This window comes from Musa acuminata, chromosome BXJ2-8 (genome assembly GCF_036884655.1).
Source record: "Musa acuminata AAA Group cultivar baxijiao chromosome BXJ2-8, Cavendish_Baxijiao_AAA, whole genome shotgun sequence".
NCBI classification, from domain to species: domain Eukaryota; kingdom Viridiplantae; phylum Streptophyta; class Magnoliopsida; order Zingiberales; family Musaceae; genus Musa; species Musa acuminata.
The window spans coordinates 49,967,056-49,990,063 of NC_088345.1; the positions used below are offsets into that span (position 1 = coordinate 49,967,056).

Here is a 23,008-nt window from a genome sequence, read left to right on the forward strand (position 1 = left end):
TGTCAACATTGATTGTCCACCTCCATAGCTTAAACAAAATAAGGACTCATCTAAGTCTGGATTGTTGCCATGAATGTATCATGTAACAAATCAATTGCATTGGGTTTGCTTGAAGCCCATCATATATATAGCTTGCTGTTAGCCTAGTTCAACACTCATTCATTTTAAATTATAGGAGTGAGAATTATATTATTCCTCACGAGATTGTCATTATCAATTATATTGTTGTTGATTGAGTGTTGTCAATTGATAGTCGGTATGATTTGGTCTTATTCTAAAGTTGTAAGGTCGTCCGAGGATCCCTCATGGTTGTCTGGCGAGGTGGTTGGTGTGGTGCCGACGAATCTAAGGTGGTTTCTGAGGATCTAGGACGGACTTTGGTCTTCTTGGTGGGTTCATGCACAAAGGTTAATGTCGGGAGGAGTTTCCCGACTCGACTTGACCCATCCGATGCTCAAATTAGCTTTGTAAAGTTGCGTGGGGTATAAAGGATTTTCTTCAAGAGAAGTCAAACCCTTGAACAAGCATCAGAGGTTGACTTTTATACATAGGCGATCGAGGGGTTCGTTTGTAACTGTTGTAATGCCCTCCACATAGCATTTTGTCCACGTGAGCGATAGGCCTGAATGACCTTTTGCGGGTTGTCGTCCACAAAGGCCGATTGATCGGGGACATATCCGAAGGATCACTCGGGGATCACTATCTTTATTTATACATGTTAAAAGAGAGTATTTCCTTGATCAGCGAGATTTTCTTGTATAGTTGGGGAAATAGAATCTTCTAGTATGTATAGACTTTAGATGATGACAATGATCCTCTAATAGAAAGAAAAATGAGGATGATGTGAACTTTAGATGAATAGAATAGGACATGTGAGAATAAATGGGATGGAGCTTGACGAAATCTTCGCTTGGATTACGATCTTATTCTAGAGACTTGAGCTCGAGGAGAAGGGTCCCAAACCTAACGACACAATGTCGATGCCTATACGTATTCTCCTCCGTAGATCATGACCCACTACCAACTCTTGACCGTGTTGTTGTTGATGAGGACTTGTCGTCAACGAAGCTCCGAGGTCATCCTAATATTTTAAGAAGGTTCAGATGACCTGGGAGACTTCCATCTCTCTCTGTTTGTGTTGGAATTCTAATGTAAACCCTTATGTCAGGATTAATACTTATAATAAACCAACCTTACACGAAGTTGGCTCTTTCCTAATCGCTTAAGGTTTTGAGACTAACTGTATCGTGATATTAAAATATATTCGAGTGTGAAATTTACAGTCATGGAGCAAAGATGATGATCCTCGTGAGTTTCTTTGGTCTTAGCTTAGTGGCGAGGAGTCACAATCGATTAGGAAATCTGCTAAACTGGCGTCGGCCATTAATTGACTCATCGATGGCGCGTCGAGTATGGAGGAAGACTAATAAGTTCGTGGTCGTTCCCATGGTGCAGCGGAAACCGTGTGCAAGCAGGGTTGAAGAAGGCGAACACGTCTTTCTTCCCCCATTAATTTCGCTCACCGCATGTTGCAAGCCAAAGATCAAAGGACTTTACATGAACAGAGTAAGGCAATGAAGAATTAAACGTGTGGAGATTAATATACTCCAAGAACCTTTTTGTGCTAAGTTAGGTTCTGATGGTGTGACATGTGGACTCGAGAAATCTGACTTAACAGCCACCCAACATCTCGGACTGAGACGGAACCAAAAGTATACATCGATTGGCTCCGAACCTTACATGTCACACCATCAGAACCTAAGTTAGCACAATAAAGTTACTGGAGTATATTAATCGCCACACCTTTAATTCTTCAATGCCATACTCTCTTCATGTAAAGTCCTTTGATCTTTGAACACCAACGCCAGCATTTTCGCCTCCGTCGTTGTCCTTGTCCCACCGCCACCTCTAGGCTGCGTTGTTCCTGGCGAAGACTCTGTCGTAGGACCTTCTCGTGGTTCTCACCGGGTAGACTGACTTCACTTCCATCCCTCTCTACGTGTTGGAATTATACATCGGATGCTCATGCGTCATTGCGAGGATGAATACTGACAAACCGAACACATCGGCTGCGGTTGTTTAGGATGATGACCGACCCATTTATTCCCAGCAGCCTCACTTGCACGAGACTTCCTCGGAGTTTCCCTTCTGCATTACGTCAATGAATTCATCTCAAACTCAGTTCAAGAGTACCGGCATACGCATTAGATTCGGATGCCCGAAAAGAATCGATCTACCGCCATCCTTATCTCTGTCCTCGACGATGTTTGCACAGAGACGACTCGATCCCTCACAAGTCAATTGACTCGGTTGGTCGCTGGTGCATCGACCATAGAGGAAGACCAAATAAATGAAGGCGTGAATGAGGCGGTGGCAACCGTGCGCGAAGCAGACTCGAAGAAGTGTGCTCGCGGCGCAGCGTGTCACAGAAATATATAGGTTGTAAGATTTTATATACTTCGAGGATACGTTTCTTCTCATGCTTAACCTCAAAGAAAGAAGGAAATCACATGAGTTACAGATGAACACAACAGCAATACAAATAAATTATACGAAGCAAAGATGATGAGTGGATGAGCACTTCCTCTAAGAGTCATCCAGCAGTTAATCAAAGTCTTCTTGTCTTCATCCCAAAGCGCAGCCTCCCCTTGTCATCTTCTCTTCCCGGGTGCAGGTCCCATCCCACCCTCCTTCCCTATATAACATGAACGAGGCCTTCGCCAATCGTCACAGGCAATCCACCATGGCCTCCCGTAACCTCTCCTCCCTCCTCCTCGTCGTCCTCCTCGTCTTCGCCAGCTATGCCGGTTCCCACGCCGGCAGCATCGCCGTGTACTGGGGCCAGAACGGCAACGAGGGCGGCCTTGCCGACACCTGCAACACCGGCATCTACTCGTACGTGATGCTGGCTTTCCTCACCACCTTCGGCAACGGGCAAACCCCCGTCCTCAACCTGGCGGGCCACTGCGACCCCCCCTCCGGCACCTGCACCGGCCTCAGCTCCGACATCCGCGCCTGCCAGTCCCAGGGCATCAAGGTGCTCCTCTCCCTCGGTGGCGACTCCAGCAGCTACTCCCTGTCCTCCTCCGACGACGCCGCGAGCTTGGCGACGTATCTGTGGGCCAACTACCTCGGCGGCTCGTCCAGTTCGCGCCCGCTGGGCGACGCCGTCCTCGACGGCATCGACTTCGACATCCAGCATGGCGGCCCCGACCACTACAACGAGCTGGCGAAGCAGCTCTCCGACTTGGGCGGCCAGGCTGGGACCAAGGTGTACCTCTCGGCGGCGCCGCAGTGCCCCTACCCGGACCAGTCCTTGGGGAACGCGCTGCAGACGGGGCTCTTCGAATACGTGTGGGTGCAGTTCTACAACAACCGCGGCTGCGACTACTCGTCGGGGGTCAGCGGCCTGAGCAGCGCATGGGGGACGTGGACGTCGAGCTTGTCGTCATCGACCGTCTTCCTGGGGCTGCCGGCGTCGCAGGACGCGGCCGGGAGCGGGTACATCCCGCCCGACGTCCTCACCTCCCAGGTGCTGCCGGCGATCAAGACTGCGTCCAACTACGGCGGCATCATGCTGTGGAGCAGATACTACGATCTCAACAGCGGGTACGGCGCTGCCGTGAGGAACAGTGTTTGAGATGGCGATGTACTCACTACCATATGTGTGCTTTCGATTACGAGGTCATGAATAAGGCGGGATGGTGATAGAAACGTGTTCCAGATTGATGTGACGATGCGTCTCAATAAAATAAAGATTGCGTGTTTTTATGGAGGCATTGAGGTGGTCAGAGTAATAAATAATACATAAGTGATATATCTTAAATTTAAATTTAGATGTGAGCATCATATTTGAGTACACGAGTATCATGTCCTTTATTTATAGTACTATTTTTTATTTTATAAAAATAAAAAAATATAAAGTATGCTTGACACGTGAAATAATTAAAATAAACCCATAGACGGACCATGAAAGGTGGTGTATCGATGACAATTGATGCAAATAACAAATTCAGCAAATATTCATGAATTGATGATGGCTTCGTTAATTAAGAGACAAGTTTGCATATTATAAACAGCTGGTTTTTCTCGTTTCTAATAAAAACATTCTATAGTCTGATCGCATTGAAATAAACTTTATCTTATAAACAATGGAATTATATTTTTAATTATTTGTTCTGTAAGCTCTTCTTCATATATTCGTTTCTTTGATCATGCAAGACGTAGTTTGGTCGGAGATGACGTACTTTGTCCACAAAGAAGAAACTCGAGGATGTGTAGGCCTTCCTTCACCTTCAAAAAAATGTTCTCGACATAATAAAAATACTTCTATTTTTAATAAAGCATTTTATACGAGAAAGCTTTCACTATTAGACTTTTATTAAATAGAAATGATGCTTCTCTAATTGGTTTTTACACGAGACATCCTTTGCCTCTCTCTATCTCTTTGCCTTCGGTCATTGAATATGACCTTTCTAACCAACATGGAATGTTGTCTAATCATAATTCCTCATGCGTTTCTTCCGAATGGGCCATATGCCCCTAATTTTTTAATCTATGTTCATGTTGGGTTAGGGTCCGAATAAATTGAGGTTTACCCAACAAAATAATGACTCGTCTAAGTTTGGTCTGTTGCCGTGAATGTATCATGCGACGAATCAATTGCAGTGGATTTGCTTGAAGCTCACCATATATGTTGCGACGCTCATTAATCCTACATTATAGGAGTGAGAATTATATTATTCCCTGGGAGATTATCATTACCAACGATATTGTTGTTTGCTGAGTGTTACAGTTTGATCTTGTTTTTGAGACGTAAGGTCTTTTGAGGATCCCTCGTGGCTGTTTGTCTAGCGAGGGAGCTAGTGTGGCACCGAAGAATCTGAGGTAGTTTCTAAGGATCTGAGATGGACTTCGATCTTCCCAGGTTCCTACACAAAGGTTAGTGTCGGGCGGAGTTTTCCGACCTGACTCTTCCGATGTTCAAATTAGTTTTGTGGAGTTGTGTGAGGTATAAAGGGTTTTTGTGAAAAGATGTTCGACCCTTGGGCAAGCGTCGAGGTCTGACTTTTATACCTGGGCGATCAAGGAGATCGTTTGTTAATATTATAATGCCCTCCGCATAGCATTTTGTCCATGTGAATGAGAGGTCTGAGCGATCCTCTATAGGTTATCGTTCACAAAGGCCAACTAAGTGGGGATATATCAGAAGGATTATCCGGAGACTACTATTCTTGGTGATCAACAAAATTAATCGGAACGATCTCCCGTGAACTATTATCTACGAGGGCCGACAAGTGCCCCACGATGCAATCGGGTCGGGAGGTGATTTACCCTTACCTTCCATGTCGACATCTCGGTGGCGATCAACAATAAAGCTAGTTTTGTCAAAATATTTCCTATTAGATATATGAACCTGATGTAAGATGGGAACTTTAACTCTATCGATATTTCATTATCATGAACTTACCTTAATTTATCTAAACCGTATATCACATTCATGCAAAGAGTTAATCTTTCAATGTGAAAAAATAGAGTGACATGTGAATGCACTATAATAGTGACTTGGCTTAAAGCATAAACTAAGATTGCACTAGCATCATCGAATAAAATAATTTAGTGGCATGCTTTCACTTATGCTCGATAGCTTCTTGTTTTCTTTACTCGAACAAAAATACATTGCTTTAAAAGTAGCTTCATGTAGGAATTGAACTGCTTTCGTAGCTTCATGTTCGATCTTCTACTGTGTATAGACTTGGAGAAAGAAAAACGAGGATGATGCAAGCCAAAATTAACGAACTTTAAATGAATAGTCTAAGACATGAGAGAATAAATGAGATAGAGACCGGCGAAGCACCAGTAAAAGTGATGAGATAAAAAGAGAATTTTGTATACTAACAAATAAATCATAACACATAGCAGAATTAAATGAAAATTATAATCAAATATAATATCAAAATTTACATGAAAAATCCCTCCAACACGAAGGGTAAAAATCATAAGGTAAGCAAGAGAAAATCTACTATAAAAATAATGAATATACAAATCTTAGAGTCTTTTGCCCAAAACCCAAGCAATAATCACAAGAGAATAACTATGATATAAGGATTACGTCATTGTGCATAATATCCAAAATCTCCTCAAGTGATCACAACAAGAATCTACAATAAATCTGATCTATTATGAGATCATAACATTTCTTGGATGATTGAGAATAGTCTCTATGTTGTCCTTAACTGTCATTGTTGCTTCTCTCTTTTTTACAACCACCACTGCCCTCTTTTTTTGCCCTAGCAACCATACTTCTTAGTTAAAAGAGTTAGTGTTTTGGTTAAAAGAGAAAAGAGTTAAGATTAAAGTGGGCTATGAGTAATTAAAGCCTACTATAAGTTGAATAATGAGTCATTTGCCCAACGATCTCTCTCTTCAGCCCATAAGGGAGGCTCTCTCATTATCCTCAATGTGAAATCATACCGACAAACTATTGGTAATCTTTTGTCTTTCTTTTAGTAAGGTCTTTATCAACATATCTGCTCCATTACCATCTGTATGAATTTTCTAAAGTTGTAATTGTTTCTCTTCAAGTATATTTCGAATCCAATGGTATCTTACATCTATATGCTTTGACTTGGATTGAAAAGTTGGGTTCTTACATAAATAGATGACACTCTGACTTTCACAATACACTACATAGTTTTCTTTTTTCGATCATAATTTTTGTAAGAATTTTTTTATCCATAATATTTCTTTGCAAACCTCTAATATATTCTGCCTCTGTGGTGGAGAGAGCAATATACCTTTGTAATCTTGATTGCCATGACACAACTCCCCTTATAAAATAAGTACAAAACCTAATGTATACTTCATTGTATTAATATCTATTGTCGTATCTGCATCTGTGTAACCTGTCAATATAGATGGTCCACCTCCAAAGCTTAAACAAAATAATGACTCATCTAAGTCTGGATTGTTGCCATGAATGTATCATGCAACAAATCAATTGCATTAGGTTTGCTTGAAGCCCACCATATATGTTGCTTGCTGTTAGCCCAGTGCAACACTCATTCATCCTAAATTATAGGAGTGAGAATTATATTATTCCTCATGAGATTATCATTATCAATTATATTGTTATTGCCTGAGTGTTGTCAATTGATAGTCGGTATGATTTGGTCTCATTCTAACGTTGCAAGGTCGTCCGAGGATCCCTCATGGTTGTATAGCGAGGTGGTTGGTGTGGTGTCGATGAATCTAAGGTAGTTTATGAGGATCTAGGATATACTTTGGTCTTCTTGGTGGGTTTATGCACAAAGGTTAATGTCGGGGGGAGTTTTCTAACCCGACTCGATCTCTCCGATGTTCAAATTAGCTTTGTGAAGTTGCATGGGGTATAAAGGATTTTCTTAAAGAGAAGTCCGACCCTTGGACAGCCATCAGGGGTTGACTTTTATACCTAGGCGATCGAGGGGATCGTTTGTAACTGTTGTAATGCCCTCCACATAGTATTTTGTCCATGTGAGCGATAGGCCCGAATGACCTTTTACGGGTTGTCGTCCACAAAGACCGATTGAGTGGGACATATCTGAAGGATCACTCGGGGATCACTATCTTTAGTGACCGACATGATTTTCCCAAACGAACTCCCGTATACTATTGTTCATAGGAGTTGATAGGTGCCCCACGATGGGGTGACGAACCTGACGATGGAGGTTTGAATAGCTTGGAGGATGAGATGATCTTGGGGTAATCATAGTTTATGGGCTGGATTTAATACTAGACTAGGGTCTTCTGGGATATTGATAATTACTGATGGACAATGAAGAGAGCTGTTGACACAGCCTCGTAGATCGTATCCAAATAGGAGATTAGAAAATTATGCATGTCAAGATGTGTAGTTGTCATCTTTAGATAATTTAAAAGGGATAAGTGTTACAACATTGATGGTTATAAGGCCTATATGTTGAGAAGTGATATATTCCCTGAGGGGATAATAACTAGGGGTAGATAATAAAGATATTTTGAGGATATGTATATGAGAGAGCAAGGGAGTTGTCAGCTGTAGAAGGAGAGTGGAAGATGGCTCCAATGAGGATCGTAGTGATTGCTGCAGCAGGTTGAGGTATCTTCTTCTTCGCCCCTCTAGGAGGTCTCAGATCCTTAGACAGATATCTTTATCGAAGGAGGCGTTTGGGCGAGCTGATCTCAATGGGCTGAAGGTGCAGCCTGGAGGAGCAGTTCTACTGACGAAAGGAGAAGTTGAAGGAAGTTTGTTTCTGGAGCGATTGAGTCTCAACCGAGGAAATCTCGCTGATCAGCTGAGGGAATTCCTTTCTTCTAACATGTATAAATAGATATTATATTCAACTAATTGAAGAGTGCTTTATCATTACATTTCATTTTCTCATGCTATCAGAGTTGCAGTGAGCGAACGCTGGCGCAGAGCGACAGAGGGAGAAGATAGTCGCTGTTCGTTTAGGAGGAAATCAGTGATCTGATCAACAATCACCAAAGGTGGCAGCACCCGTGCTTCCTTTGGGAGCATCGTCCATGGTTAAGAGAGAAGAAATAGGGATGCTACACTAAAGGGAAGGGATCGCCTTGCGCACGAACGCAGATCATCAGTCGTCGGTCGCCTTGCACTTGCTTGGGAGGTGGAGACCTTTGACAGGAGATGTGGCACTTGCGTTTGGAGTAGCAGAGGCAACAACAAGAGCAGATTCTCGAGTAAGTGATGCAAGCTTCCACGATCTTGATATCGGTGCAGCAAGAGGAGGCACTCCTCGTGCACAACTTGCAATCTACAGGGTGTGCTGGGGTGCGCGGCTAGCAATCTACAAGGTGTGCTGGGATGTCAGGTTTGAGGATGCTTGGAGTGGCAAAATTTTGTCCTCTCGATGAGAAGTATGCAACAGAAGGCACCGGTGAGCAGCTGAACCGGTGCCGGGTGGTGGGCTCGAAAGGTGCGGGCGTTGGCTTTGCTCTTGCCACCGTTCTCCTCAAAGGCTACACGGAGGCGACCAATGAGGGCGTCACGGGAGAGCTCCTCTGTTGGAGGAAGAGCCTCGAGGGGGGAAGAAGTGGCAGTAGAAGTTGCCTCGTCCAAGCGACCAAGACACACAGTGGAAGCCACCTCGTCTAGGTGACCGAGACCGATGATTCGTCGATGGAGAGGAAGGTACAGTAGCAGCCAAGGTGGATGCGGAGGATCTCATTGATCTACTCCTTGTTGGCCTCGCAAGCGTGATCTTGTCATGCTAGTGGCGATGCTGATAGAAGGTGAGTTAGCTATCGCTGAATATCGAGGAACGGAAGAGAAATCTTGCTTTAACGCAAGGGCTATGATCTCATGATAAAATGAAATGTAATAATAAAAAACACTTCAATTAGTTGAATACAATATTTATTTATACATATTAGAAGAGAGTATTTTTTTCATCAGTCAGATTTTCTTATTTAATTGGGGAAATAGGATCTTCTAATATGTATAGACTTTAGATGATGAGATGATCCTCTAATAGAAAGAAAAATGAGGATGATGCGAGGTAAAGATCAAAGAACTTTACATGAATAGACTAAGACATGGGAGAATAAATGGGATAGAGATTGACGAAATCTTCACTTGGATTACCATCTTATTCTAGAGACTTGAGCTCGAGGAGAAGGGCCCCAAACCTAACGACACAATGTCGATGCCTATACGTATTCTCCTCCGTAGATCATGACCCACTACCAACTCTTGACCGTGTTGTTGTTTATGAGGACTAGTCATCAACGAAGCTCCGAGGTCACCCTAATATTTTAAGAAGGTTCAGACGACCTGGGAGACTTCCATCTCTCTCTCTTTGTGTTGGAATTCTAATATAAACCCTTATGTCAGGATTAATACTTGAGAGACCTTACACGGAATTGGCTCTTTCCTAATCGCTTAAGGTTTTGAGACTAACTGTATCGTGATATTAAAATATATTCGAGTGTGAAATTTACAGTCATGGAGCAAAGATGATGATCCTCGTGAGTTTCTTTGGTCTCAGCTTAGTGGCGAGGAGTCACAATCGATTAGGAAATCTGCTAAGCTGGCGCCGGCCATTGATTGACTCATCGATGGTGCGTCGAGTATGGAGGAAGACTAATAAGTTCGTGGTCGTTCCCATGGCGCAGCGGAAACCGTGTGCAAGCAGGGTTGAAGAAGGCGAACACGTCTTTCTTCCCCCATTAATTTCGCTCACTGCATGTTGCAAGCCAAAGATCAAAGTACTTAACATGAACAGAGTATGGCATTGAAGAATTAAAGGAGTGGCGATTAATATACTCCAATAACTTTTTTGTGCTAATTTAGGTTCTGATGGTGTGACATGTGAGTAAGGTTCGGAGCCAATCAATGTATACTTTGACTCCGTCTCAGTCCGAAATGTTGGGTAGCTGTTAAAGTCAGATTTATCGGGTCGATTGACTCAGCTAGTCGGTGGTACATCGTTTGACTATGGAGGAAGAACACCAACGAGAGTATTTTCGCCTCCGTCGTTGTCCTTGTCCCACCGCCACCTCTAGGCTGCGTTGTTCCTGGCGAAGACTCAGTCGTACGACCTTCTCGTAGTTCCCACCGGGTAGACTGACTTCACTTCCGTCCCTCTCTACGTGTTGGAATTATACATCGGGTGCTCATGCGTCATTGCGAGGATGAATACTGACAAACCGAACACATCGGCCGCGGTTGTTTAGGATGATGACCGACCCATTTATTCCCAGCAGCCTCACCTGCACGAGACTTCCTCGGAGTTTCCCTTCTGCATTACGTCAATGAATTCATCTCAAACTCAGTTCAAGAGTACCGGCATACGCATTAGATTATATATACTTCGAGGATACGTTTCTTCTCATGCTTAACCTCAAAGAAAGATGGAAATCACATGAGTTACAGATGAACACAACAGCAATACAAATAAATTATACGATGCAAAGATGATGAGTGGATGAGCGCCTCCTCTAAGAGTCATCCAGGAATTAGTCAAAGTCTCATTGTCTTCATCCCAAAGCGCAGCCTCCCCTTGTCATCTTCTCTTCCCTGGTGCAGGTCCCATCCCACCCTCCTTCCCTATATAACATGAACGAGGCCTTCGCCAATCGTCACAGGCAATCCACCATGGCCTCCCGTAACCTCTCCTCCCTCCTCCTCGTCGTCCTCCTCGTCTTCGCCTGCTATGCCGGTTCCCACGCCGGCAGCATCGCCGTGTACTGGGGCCAGAACGGCAACGAGGGCGGCCTTGCCGACACCTGCAACACCGGCATCTACTCGTACGTGATGCTGGCTTTCCTCACCACCTTCGGCAACGGGCAAACCCCCGTCCTCAACCTGGCGGGCCACTGCGACCCCCCCTCCGGCACCTGCACCGGCCTCAGCTCCGACATCCGCGCCTGCCAGTCCCAGGGCATCAAGGTGCTCCTCTCCCTCGGTGGCGACTCCAGCAGCTACTCCCTTTCCTCCTCCGACGACGCCGCGAGCGTGGCGACGTATCTGTGGGACAACTACCTCGGCGGCTCGTCCAGCTCGCGCCCGCTGGGCGACGCCGTCCTCGACGGCATCGACTTCGACATCGAGCATGGCGGCCCCGACCACTACGACGAGCTGGCGAAGCAGCTCTCCGACTTGGGCAGCCAGGCGAGGACCAAGGTGTACCTCTCGGCGGCGCCGCAGTGCCCCTACCCGGACCAGTCCTTGGGGAACGCGCTGCAGACGGGGCTCTTCGACTACGTGTGGGTGCAGTTCTACAACAACCCCAGCTGCGACTACTCGTCGGGGGTCAGCGGCCTGAGCAGCGCATGGGGGACGTGGACGTCGAGCTTGCCGTCGTCGACCGTCTTCCTGGGGCTGCCGGCCTCGCAGGACGCGGCCGGGAGCGGGTACATCCCGCCCGACGACCTCACCTCCCAGGTGCTGCCGGCGATCAAGACTGCGTCCAACTACGGCGGCATCATGCTGTGGAGCAGATACTACGATCTCAACAGCGGGTACGGCGCCGCCGTGAGGAACAGTGTTTGAGATGGCGATGTACTAACTACTATAAGTGTGCTTCCGATTACGAGGTCATGAATAAGGCGGGACGGTGATAGAAACGTGTTCCAGATTGATGTGACGATGCGTCCCAATAAAATAAAGATTGCATAAAGCCGTCCCGTGAAACGATTGAAATCAAAGGCAGCGCTCGCTGTAATACGGTCGGAATCGATTGGACTCGAACTAAAACTTCAAATCAGTTCGATAATTAGTGGATTCTAAATCGAATTGGAGTTTTGAAATTTAAAATCGATAATTCTCAAAACGATTGTTCAGATTTTAAAAAATAATTATAAATAAATTATAATTTTTTATTTTAAATTGTTTTTAAATTAAAAAATAAAAAAATCGAAATCGTCCGTTTCGATTTCGATTCTATTTTTGAAAATTTAGTAACCCGAATGTGTCGATTATGAAACTTTGGTTAGGTGTAATGAAAGGGTGTCTTTTGACATTGGCGTAAATAATAAATTCACCAAATATTCATATAATAAAAATATTCCATGGACTGATCACATCGAATTATGTATTCTCAAAGCTCTTCTTCGTATTCCTTTCTGCGGTGAGCAGCAAATCATAAATTAAAGGTTGAGTGAGACAAAAATACAAGAAAAACACAGACAGTCATGTTAATGGGCAGATTTGTTGGGTCTCAGAACTCGGTAAGGAGAAAACCAACATGATGCTGTTAAAAGTTCTTCCGAACCAGAATCAGTGGAATGCATCCATGTCAGAAACCTTATAGAACAGTAATGAAAGGTTGAGAAGAAGAAGGTGCAGGCTTTTTGGAGGATCAGACAAGGAATGGTGACGTCAAAAGGTCGGGGAAAAGCTTGCAAGCAAAACCAACTCCTCACAGTGGTGTGTACGAAGCTGCGCTAAGTTGGATCCTCTGCTCAGGTCAGAGATGTTTAGGTCTCAACAATATATATAGATATATACACACACACAGCACGCGCACCCCTCTCTCTCTCTCTCTCACTCGCTGCGCTGAAACCAAACGGCACTGAAGAAATCCGCTTCCCGTTTGGTGTTCTCTGCCTGTCTATTTGGTTGTTTGCTTTCGAGCAGCCGAGAGGACTGTTTCATTTTGCTCCTTTTTTATCTCTTGGGGACTGTCAATCTCGATCCCGAAGCAAAGCTGCCTTCTTTTGGGTGTCGTTTTCTGTGGCCGGATCAGAAGCTGTAAGATAAGTACTGCGGAAGCCCGCACGGCCGCCCGCTTCCCACTCCCGCTCTCCCTTCCGCGGCGGGATGCGAACAAAAGCGGTTCGTGCCAACAACCTCTCTCCGCCATTATCGCGCCCGACTCGGAGCTCTGGTTATATTTTGGTGGGACGAATAAGGGAAAGTTGGGGGTTTGGGCCGAGCGGAACCGAAAAGATCGGATCTTGGCGTCTCTTTCTTCTTCTGCAGCGGTATGGCTCGAAGCTTGTTTATCCTGTCTTTCTCGTCCTTGTCTCTAGGTTTTCAATTCTGCCTGCCGTCCGTGAACAGGTAATATTTGCTTGGGAATGAATATCCCAATTCCTGTCTCCAATATCTTCTGGCCCAACCATGGATGCTGATCTTGAATTGGAGGTGATTTGCCCCCGTTGGCAATATGGCTTACACCCAACATTTGCTGGCAATTTGATGTATAATTCAGTACCTTTGTTGTGAAATGTCCTATGACCTCTTCTTTTCCGATGTTTTTTTTATAGATCTTTTTCATTCGAATTCTGAGGCATTTTAGGTATAGATTCCTCTTTCCTGACATTGTTCTTGTGTTTTCTGGTTCTAGTAATCAAGTTTTTTGTACTAGTAGTTTGACTTTATTCACTTCGATGCATCCATATTACATACTGCTTGGTCTTAACAACGTGTATTTAGATATGAAATGCTTCATCCTTCATGTTCTTATTCCACTCTCTACAGAACAATTTGTCCTCTCTCATGGAGAGTGACCAATCATGGGAATCTCTGTCTGCTAGCTACTCTGGAAGCAAGGATATCGAGCGCAAACATGTCTCTGAGGGTAACAATCGAGTGACAGTATCTATGGTTTCCTTGGACAGCATTCTTCCTGATGACGTTTTAGAGAAAATATTCTCTTTTCTGCCCATTGCAAGCGTCATCAGGGCTACATCTGTGTGTAAAGTTTGGTATCATATCATCCACTCGATGAGGTTTATATGGGCAAACAAGTTACCACAGAAGCCATGGTACTTCATGTTTACCTTTAATGAGGCTGCAGCAGGTTACGCATATGATCCGGTTCTTCGGAAATGGTATAACATTGATCTCCCTTGTATCGAGAAAAGTAATTGGTTCGTTTCTTCTTCCAATGGATTAGTTTGCTTCATGGACAATGATACTCAGAGCCGTATTTTTGTTTGCAACCCAATTATAAGAGACTGGAAAAGGATTTTGGAGCCTCCGGGTGTTGTTTTCCCTGATTACAGTTCTCTTGCCATCTCTGTAGATAGAAGTTCTCACCGTTATATGATAGTTGTCATCAAATCTAAACAGGTGCCTGATGATTTTTCACAGTGGGACTTCTCCATTCACACATACAATTCTGAGAGTGAGTCATGGGAATCTTCCATAAATACGGTTTTGTCTGGATGGAGGGGAGGTGATGAAAGTGTGATCTGCAATGGAGTACTATATTGTTTGATTCATTCTACCGGTGTTGTGGGAAATGCTGACCTCCGACATAGACTGATGATGTATGATATCTCGGCCACAACACCACATGTTTCGTCGATGCAGGTGACCATACCGGTACCCTGTTCCCTCACCTGCGGTCGGCTGATCAACCTCAAAGAAAGACTAGTGATGGTTGGTGGAATTGCAAAGTATGACAAGCCGGACATCATCAAAGGGATTGGCATTTGGGAACTTGATGCAGGAGAGTGGGTAGAGGTTGCTCGTGTGCCTCACAGGTTCTTCCAGGGGTTTGGTGAGTTGGATGATGTCTTTGCGAGCAGCGGTACCGAGGACTTGATCTTTATACAGAGCTATGGGGCTACAGCTTTGCTTGTTTTTGACATGAGCCAGAAGCAGTGGAAATGGTCTGCTAAGTGCCCTGTGACCAAACGATTCCCTCTCCAGCTTTTTACCGGTTTCTGCTTTGAACCTCGGCTTGAAATGGTCTCCTGATCTCTGCTGTTCTCTGGTGTTGGAACCGAGTTACAGTTTGCTAAAGTGTCTTTAAATTTTTGTAGGGTTTCAGGTGCTGGTTTCTTGGTACAGAAAAATCATGTGTCGTGTTATTTGATGTTTTCTCTTCTTTTTTTCCTTTATCTTGATCATGTGATGGCACAAAGTGACATATGGAATGGCAAGTGTTTAAAACGACAGGTTCTCCTATAAAAGAAAAAGGGTTCAAACATTATCATCTTGAGCTTTCTTCTGGATCTCATGTTTGCTGGCTTTGTTAGTAATCAGTAGCAGAATTTGCCCTTAATTCCCTTTCTGGAGTTCTTTTTACTTGTTTGTGCCCATCTGCTTTGTCTTTGGTCTTCTTGTTGTTTCAGTGATAGGTGCATTACCTTCAGGGCTTTTGTTTTAGGTCCCCATTAAGTGAAAGCATTCCTGTGTGGCTCTCATTGCATTAGCTAAAATTGAACATTGTCCCAGAAGAATCAGGGTTGCCGACATTTAATCCAGTCTACATGCATCAAATTGTAGCTTTGTTCTTGTCTACATTTCTAACCTCCTTTACTGCTTTATATTTACTAGGCTGTACAAGGAACATAGCTTTCTGCTTTAATGTCTCAAAATGTGCAGCTTAAAGTAATGTTTCTGTTACACCTTGGAGGCTGCTTCAAGTTTGTGCCATTAGCATATCTCTTCTATAGATTAGCAACTTTTCTGTCCTCACTGAACTTTATTCGTCGTCTTCCAATCGATTGATATTTTTATCAAACATTGATTGTATACCGGATGAATGTCGATACATTTCATGGTGAGTCATGAATGACTTGCACAGTCCATTTGCGTATGTTTCCAGTTGCATGATAATTAGATTGATGGCATCAGCTCTGCATGCAACATGGAAAATCAATGGCTCACATGATGACAATGTTTGCAACATGTCATGTGGGGCTTGTGTAACTCTGTAAAGATTCAAGGCCATAGCAGGCTGACTCCTCTCCTGTTTATTTTCTTGGAAGATATGACAGCCAAGATTCAAATGGATGATGCCTTGTCTGACATTGATTTATCCACCCTTGTGCAATAGTTCTAATTGCAAGAGAGCAGCTCAAGTTCCCTCTGACATGATTTGCAATTTTCTGTAGGAAGGAACAGAGTACCCATAAGTTATCTGGCAGGTGTTCTTTCTTTTCCAAATCCATATGATGCATGGTGGTGAGTTGCCCCATGAAAGATCAAATGTTGAGAGCAGGCAAATTAAAAGGACACTGTAGATGTTTGAGGTGGAAATAGGTTTTTTCTTCTCTGCTCTTCATATCTTCGGCCAACAAGATCTGTCATAGATTTGGTAGGGAGGACAGTTAAATATGAAGAGCAACTACCAACTACTGATCAAGGACACTGCAGGCAAAGATCTGGTAGGGAAGACAGTGAAATCTGATGCCACATCTGGCTTCTTGTGTGTCAATTATGAGTGGAGCCCAAGGCAACTACCAATTACTGATCAATGGATGTCAGCTGGTGGCTGAGACTGTAAGTCTCTTTCCATTCAGCATTCCACACGCTGTCCTTTTCCATGTTTAAAGTAAATTTCTTTCCTTTTCTTCCTTGCATGGTGTACTGAGATGATGAATGCACCATTCATCTGTGCATGAATCCAAACCAAGTTCAGAAAGATGACTTCTTCTTGTGCATATGAACAAGAGCCAGACACAGAGCTGGGGACCAATTGCAGCCCACTCAACATTTGTCCTAGATCTTTGGGTCAGGTTTGACAAACTTGATCAACTACTGAATCTTGGTCCATATACAGAAGCAGTGATGAAGAAGCAGACCTGCACCAACGCGGAAAGAGAGGAAAGATCGAAGCTTGAAGATAACGAGCAGAAGAATCCATCCGACGCCTCTAATCTGCCCCCACGAATTTGCCTCATCTGCGGGGAAAGATGCCATCTTGCAATCAAAATCAGATCAAACAGATCAGAAAAAGGGAGGAGAAGCGCAGGGATATGCACGTCGTTAGGAGGGCGACCGTCCACCGGACTCCGGTGAACTCGAGGGAGCTGTAGCGCGAGGGAAAGAGGCCAATGGGTTACGGGTTTTGTCACGAGACCAGAATTATAACCACTAGCTGTTGAACCGGGCAGCCCGAACCGACCAACCAAGGCGACGAACCCGGTTCGATCCGAACAGTTTAAGGAATTCGATAAAACCCTCGAATCACTAAAACAAAACCTCACCGTCAGATTCCAAGATAGCCCTCCGCATCCACCCAAAACACCCCATTGCCTGAGGTCCTCTTCTTCGTTCCAACGAAGATGCGTCTTGAGATCTTAGCTCCACTTCAGGTAACATCGAGTAAATCTGGTAGCAATTAGAATTCTTCCCGAAATATGCGCGACAAATCGATTTGTTTGATGGTGTAATTATGTCTACGAAATGTGTTTCTTGTTTAACGTTCTTCGTCCAATTTTTTTTTCTGACAAAAAAAAATCAATTTTTGATTGAGGTATTCAAGTTGGAGCATTTCGATCTAAGAGCCAAAGTGCAAAAAATCTTGATTCTTAAGTGAAGTACAACTCAGTCGCAGAGGTTGGGGGATTTTAAGCTGCCTCACATCTTCAATTATCAACCCTACTTCACGTAATCTCCCAAACCACTAACTTCTCTAAGATTTTCAATTTGTTTCTGTTGATTAGGAACAGAAAATGGTAATGATCACAATCTGCTTCCAACCTAAATTTATGAGTTGGAATTTTGTATGGTTCTTGTGTTGAGCATGTGTTGATTAGGAAAGAAATCACTCATCTCAGTGACACCTCTCACTTCTGCTTCGGCCAAATAAGAAATAAACTGACATGTTTATTTTGATTTATCAAAAAAAGTTATGGTTGTTGACTATTTTTATGATTGTTGTGGTGGACACAAGTTGATGGCTGCACTACAATCTGTAGGCTCCTTCACTTCTAATTTACACTTTGGGAATAATAAGTACATTTGTAGGGTAATAATCTCAGTTTCCTGTGTATGAGCATAACCAGCATAACATACCAACTGTTATTGGGGTTGTGCTCCTGAGCTTTGCTGGGAAGTTTTAGGATGAAACATTCCCAATCAGGGGTTAATATGATCGAAAAATGACTTGAACCAGTTTCCGATTTCGGCAATATGAAGAAAGTACCATGATGATGGTATTAGGAGAAAAAAAGATAGTGAAGAGAAAGGATGGAGTAGAAAAGATTAGAGAAGGATTAATGGGGAAGGCAGAAGCTAGCTGCTCTTTTTCCAATGACAAATTAAAAACCAGTTGCAGGGCTTATTTTTTGTATCGAATGAGTCTCTTATTGATAAAGGTTCAATCTGCAATCCACTTCTTAATTTTGTTAGAACTCCAAAATAAAGCGAAAAATGAAAAGCTACCTTTGATTACCAAACATAATTGAAGCTTAACACTTGACCAGGATGCCCAAGATGACCCTACAGAGTACTGGTATCACACTGGTACCGGCACCATATCAAGAATTGAGACCTTGACCATGCATTCAAGATTTATGCTGTTCTTAATCATATAAAATGTCTTCACTCTACAGAAGTTGAATAAAGCATCTTATCTTACCTTATGCTCTTTTTAGTCCGCGGCCAGTATCGGAAACACATGAGTAGCAAGTGCAACTATGGAAGGAGCCGATTCTTCACTACGGCAAACGTCAAAAGATATTTGTCACTGGACTGGAAGAAGATTGCCCCCTCTTTTCTAGTCCAGACATTGGGAGTCAGTAATATGTTATAAATTGTTACATAATGAAATCTGCATAGCAGGAAATGACAATAGAAAATTGAACATGTTCATTTTAACTGCAAGATGCACAACTTTTGACTCTTTTTCATAATGCATTTGTTAGATTTAGCATCACCGGTCTGTTGCCCAAAATTCTCCACAGAATATATGGTCTCTGTTGACTGCCATGTTGATTGCACGCCTTTCTTTTAGGATCTTTCGTGTGGTTTGCAGGATCTTTATGCCATGAGGTGAGACAAGGTAATCTTGCGTCTCTTGTTAATGAAGGTTGGTTGTCATCCACTTATCGAAATCCTCATTCTCTGTGAACCAGTGTAAAACCAGAATTATAAATTGTAGAATTGCAGTATTTGACAGCAACAAGAAATTAATGTACTTGTAATTTGCAGGACCTGCAGAATGGATGGACAAAAGTCACAAGAAACGCTTCATTCTTTGGCCAAGAATTCAAGATTGGGCTGATCATAACTTGAATTTTGTGCATAAAGTCTTGAAGGTGGACACAACCGTGCCACTCTTGTTGCTGCCTTCTCTGTAAATAAGTGAATATGTTAAAACTTTGTTCGTTCGTTTACGAACTTGGATGATCTAAGATTAGTGTTTGAAAGATTTTTATTAGCTGAACTGAATTTGTAACCTTGGAATGTAAGGTAGAAGGTTGACAAATCATTTTGTCAAGATATGCGAAGCCCATTTGCTTTATATTTTCTTTGTATAGGAAGAATTTTCGTACTTTTAATTTTGTTTCTTATATTTTAACACGTCCAAATTTAGAAAAGAGGGGACGTGATGCGTCCGTAAGTTGAGGCGCGTTTGAGAAGTTGCCTTTGCCCGCGTCTCGCCCGAGCCACAAGTTCGACTTTGTGGTACAGCAGCGTGGCGACGTCACCCTCCCGGCGCGTTCAAACACGTTTGAGATGTTGCTTCTGGCCGAGCCACAGGTTGCGACGGGCGACTCTGTGGTACCGCAGCGTGCCCACCCCTATTCCTGGCGCGTCTTGAACACGGTCAAACACAACGTTTCCGTAGGGCACGACTTGACTCGCCCCGTTTGATGGGGGCCATGCCGTCGGTTGTTGTGTGCAAAGTCGTGTCATCAAGCACTACTGGTATTTAAGATCGACCCTTGCGTGCGAATGCCGCTCACTTCTCCCTTTCCCTTTTCCTCGTCCGACCGCGACGCAGAGGAGGGAGGGAATCGTTCTCGTTCGATCGATCTCCTTTCCCTTCTTGATCTTGAATTAGGTAGATCCCGTCTCTCTTCCTCCGCAATCGCTCCTGTTGGATCTCCCTCTCCCTTGTTGATTTCGCGTTCTTTCTGAATCATTTGGATCGATTTGTGGTGGCTTTTTTTTTTGGGCAATGATTAGGTCATCGCCCAATCCATGGCTTCGAGGCGTATCATCAAGGAGCTGAAGGATCTCCAGCGGGACCCCCCGACGTCTTGTAGCGCAGGTGCCTCCAATCTCCCGTCTCCTCGTATATCAATCTGCTCCTTGATATTTCTCCTCACTTTTATATCTGAATCCAATTGTGCAATAGTCATAGCTTGTTGGAATCTTATTAGGCTGAGAACACGCAGTTGTTTGTGCCGTCGAGACTACCTCACATTAACTTATATTTGAGCTGCTTGCTTTGCTCAGTCTTGTAGGATTGGCATGCCTATCAAAGGAAGTATACGTTCTATTTTATCATCCAATTCTGTACACTATATTCATTACTTGCATCTCGAGTCATACGGTCTGAAAGGATGGTGAAGTTCTCAGGAAATGTTTATGGTGCCTCCTGATATAGTTCTTGCTAATCATATTAGTGACCTTAAGATATGCAATTATATGCCATGGATATCTCTTTTTTTGCTGTTTTACTTTTCTTTTTGTTTCTTGTAAAGTTGCTCATGATTGTTAATTCCATTTATTTATTTTAGATCATTTTTGTTGGATACTAAGGTAGATTATATTCATGGGAAAGATGCACGTTGTATGGGAAGTGTTTGTCATTAAGTACAGACCTAGATGGAACATTAGTATTAAGGTGTGCAATAAAAAGAAAATTACTTGTACTGATAAGGCTGAAAGCATATGTTGTCATTAGTAAAATTATTGAGTGTCCTGTAGATTTGACTTGCTTTAAATCTTGGTTGGTTGTGGGTAAACTTTCCAATCTCATGTGTTTGTTTTAAACCTGAATTAATTTTTGTATAAGGTATCAAATGACAAGCCTAACTAAAATTACTACCCTGAATGGCTCGTTTTCTCACAGGACCGGTCGCTGAAGACATGTTCCATTGGCAAGCAACAATAATGGGTCCACCAGACAGTCCATATGCAGGGGGAGTTTTTCTTGTCACTATCCACTTTCCTCCAGACTATCCATTTAAGCCACCTAAGGTATTGTTGGCATAAAATAAATTGCCCTTGACGGGAGCTCACTCTTTGTAGTTCAACAGTATAAATTGCTGATCCATTCTTCAAGCTAGGCCATGTTCATGTATCGGTTCAGATTCCATATGGTGGCACAAACTTGTGTGGATCATAATCTGGACCAAGTTTGGAGCTTGTGCTCAACTGAATTATTTAAGCCATACTTTAGCTGCTGGCTAATTTTTCTTAATCCATATGGAATATAATATATAATCATAACACCAGGTTTTTAGTTAATCATAGTAACATGATCTTGTGTGGGTAATGATATTCTTTTATGCTTATTTTCCTTTTAAGTTCTGTTGGATAAATCATGAATAATCTTTTCACATTCAAAACCTGGGCCATGTATGGTATGTGGCTCCACTTATTCCTGAAGATAAAACACATGGAACATCTTTTCATAATAGGCTCTTTTTTTTTTTCTCTGGATGAAATCCATTGACATCAGTTTATGGGTTTGCACATTCTGAATCCTCATGTAAACATCATAACACTGTTATTCTGGTTGACATGTTCATGTATGGATGAGCGTCCAATAGTAGATTCTATGATTTGTCCAACTTATTGAGTCTTCTGCAGGTTGCTTTCAAGACAAAGGTTTTCCATCCAAATATTAACAGCAATGGGAGCATTTGCTTGGACATCTTAAAAGAACAATGGAGTCCTGCATTGACTATTTCCAAGGTTACTATTTCTTTTCCTTGCATCAATTATCCTTTAATAATTTGCTTATCCAATTTACACTATGCTAGTCATATTGGTGATGCCAGTAAGAGCAGGTGACTTAGCATCAGTATAGTACAAATTATTTTTGCTATATTCATGTCTTGGCCAGTCCTTTCTGCTCAATAGATGCATAAACATTATTGGCCAGTTGGTTCAATTTGTCTGCACCGTGAGAAGGAAGGATCCAAGTTGGTCAGAATTTTTACTAAAGCCTATTAGTTAGTATAGGTGATTGCTTCATGAAACATAGAGCACAGCCTCATGAATGTGCTTGTTGTTTCTTTTGCTGTCTTACCGAAATTACATCATTGTTTCTACAAAATGGGATCAATAGCAACAATTCCTTTCTCTTACAGGTGCTGCTGTCAATCTGCTCCCTCTTAACTGACCCAAACCCAGATGACCCATTGGTCCCAGAGATCGCCCACATGTACAAGACAGATAGGACCAAGTATGAGACCACTGCAAGGAGCTGGACCCAGAGGTATGCAATGGGCTAATGTTGTCTTAGAGAGACGGTTGATGGGGGGCTTCTCTGTTATGTGTGGTGGTTGCTTCTTGTCTGTTTATTTGAAGATTGAAATGATCTGTGCCTGCTTCCCTTAATTTATTAGAAGGTTAGGAAGGAAAGCCTCCACAAACCCCTCAGGGAACATGTGTTTGATTGTTGGTATGAAAAATTTATATCTGAATCTTGAACACATTGTTTCTTGGCACATGATCTTGCTAGCACTGTCATTTGATTTATTTCATTGAAAAAGATGTCATGGTTGGTGATTGGTAAGATAATGATTGGTGCTGCTCGGTGTTTTTAGCAGTCATTTGACTCGATGCATTTGGCCTGTATACACCATATAGATTGAT

General features: G+C 43.1%; 4 protein-coding genes and 1 long non-coding RNA gene across 10 annotated transcripts; all 5 read left to right on the top strand.

Moving 5' to 3' along the window:
• Positions 1-2,689: 2,689 nt before the first annotated feature.
• On the top strand, positions 2,690-3,771 carry LOC135620022 (acidic endochitinase SE2-like). Its single transcript, XM_065122599.1, has one exon. It carries the CDS (start codon positions 2,705-2,707, stop codon positions 3,638-3,640), a length of 936 nt encoding a protein of 311 aa, XP_064978671.1. The 5' UTR covers positions 2,690-2,704; the 3' UTR covers positions 3,641-3,771.
• A 7,265-nt stretch (positions 3,772-11,036) lies between these two features.
• Positions 11,037-12,164, top strand: LOC135620023 (acidic endochitinase SE2-like). Its single transcript, XM_065122604.1, has one exon. The coding sequence runs from the start codon at positions 11,102-11,104 to the stop codon at positions 12,035-12,037; it is 936 nt and encodes a 311-aa protein (XP_064978676.1). The 5' UTR covers positions 11,037-11,101; the 3' UTR covers positions 12,038-12,164.
• Positions 12,165-12,792: 628 nt separating this feature from the next.
• On the top strand, positions 12,793-15,434 carry LOC135586373 (F-box/kelch-repeat protein At3g61590-like). Of its 3 annotated transcripts, none has more exons than XM_065122601.1 (3): positions 12,793-13,470; positions 13,550-13,633; positions 13,970-15,434. In XM_065122601.1, exons 2-3 carry the CDS (start codon positions 13,610-13,612, stop codon positions 15,194-15,196), a joined length of 1,251 nt encoding a protein of 416 aa, XP_064978673.1. In that variant the 5' UTR covers positions 12,793-13,470; positions 13,550-13,609; the 3' UTR covers positions 15,197-15,434. The 3 variants fall into 3 exon arrangements, with proteins under 3 accessions (XP_064978673.1, XP_064978674.1, XP_064978675.1); XM_065122602.1 differs by having other exon boundaries at positions 12,795-13,470; positions 13,550-13,689; XM_065122603.1 differs by lacking the exon at positions 13,550-13,633 and having other exon boundaries at positions 12,796-13,470.
• Positions 15,435-17,062: 1,628 nt separating this feature from the next.
• On the top strand, positions 17,063-19,694 carry LOC135620026 (uncharacterized). 4 transcript variants are annotated; one of them, XR_010489595.1, is made up of 3 exons: positions 17,063-17,541; positions 17,712-19,259; positions 19,382-19,694. It is a non-coding gene; the product is annotated as an uncharacterized LOC135620026 (long non-coding RNA). The 4 variants fall into 4 exon arrangements; XR_010489596.1 differs by having other exon boundaries at positions 17,712-19,232; XR_010489597.1 differs by lacking the exon at positions 19,382-19,694 and having other exon boundaries at positions 17,065-17,541; positions 17,712-18,969; positions 19,096-19,375.
• A 398-nt stretch (positions 19,695-20,092) lies between these two features.
• LOC135620024 (ubiquitin-conjugating enzyme E2-17 kDa-like) lies at positions 20,093-22,860 on the top strand. The gene is made up of 5 exons (XM_065122605.1): positions 20,093-20,237; positions 20,363-20,447; positions 21,255-21,382; positions 21,998-22,102; positions 22,501-22,860. Exons 2-5 carry the CDS (start codon positions 20,378-20,380, stop codon positions 22,642-22,644), a joined length of 447 nt encoding a protein of 148 aa, XP_064978677.1. The 5' UTR covers positions 20,093-20,237; positions 20,363-20,377; the 3' UTR covers positions 22,645-22,860.
• Positions 22,861-23,008: the final 148 nt, after the last annotated feature.

What these genes read in the sequence shown, in the direction of transcription:
- LOC135620022 (XM_065122599.1), top strand. Translation starts at nt 2,705, where the DNA reads ATGAACGAGGCCTTCGCCAATCGTCACAGGCAATCCACCATGGCCTCC.
- LOC135620023 (XM_065122604.1), top strand. Translation starts at nt 11,102, where the DNA reads ATGAACGAGGCCTTCGCCAATCGTCACAGGCAATCCACCATGGCCTCC.
- LOC135586373 (XM_065122601.1), top strand. Translation starts at nt 13,610, where the DNA reads ATGGATGCTGATCTTGAATTGGAG. An exon ending in ATGCTGATCTTGAATTGGAG is followed by an intron (nt 13,634 to 13,969) that starts GTGATTTGCCCC and finishes CACTCTCTACAG; the next exon opens with AACAATTTGTCCTCTCTCAT.
- LOC135620024 (XM_065122605.1), top strand. Translation starts at nt 20,378, where the DNA reads ATGGCTTCGAGGCGTATCATCAAGGAGCTGAAGGATCTCCAGCGGGAC. An exon ending in ATCCATTTAAGCCACCTAAG is followed by an intron (nt 21,383 to 21,997) that starts GTATTGTTGGCA and finishes AGTCTTCTGCAG; the next exon opens with GTTGCTTTCAAGACAAAGGT. An exon ending in CTGCATTGACTATTTCCAAG is followed by an intron (nt 22,103 to 22,500) that starts GTTACTATTTCT and finishes TTTCTCTTACAG; the next exon opens with GTGCTGCTGTCAATCTGCTC.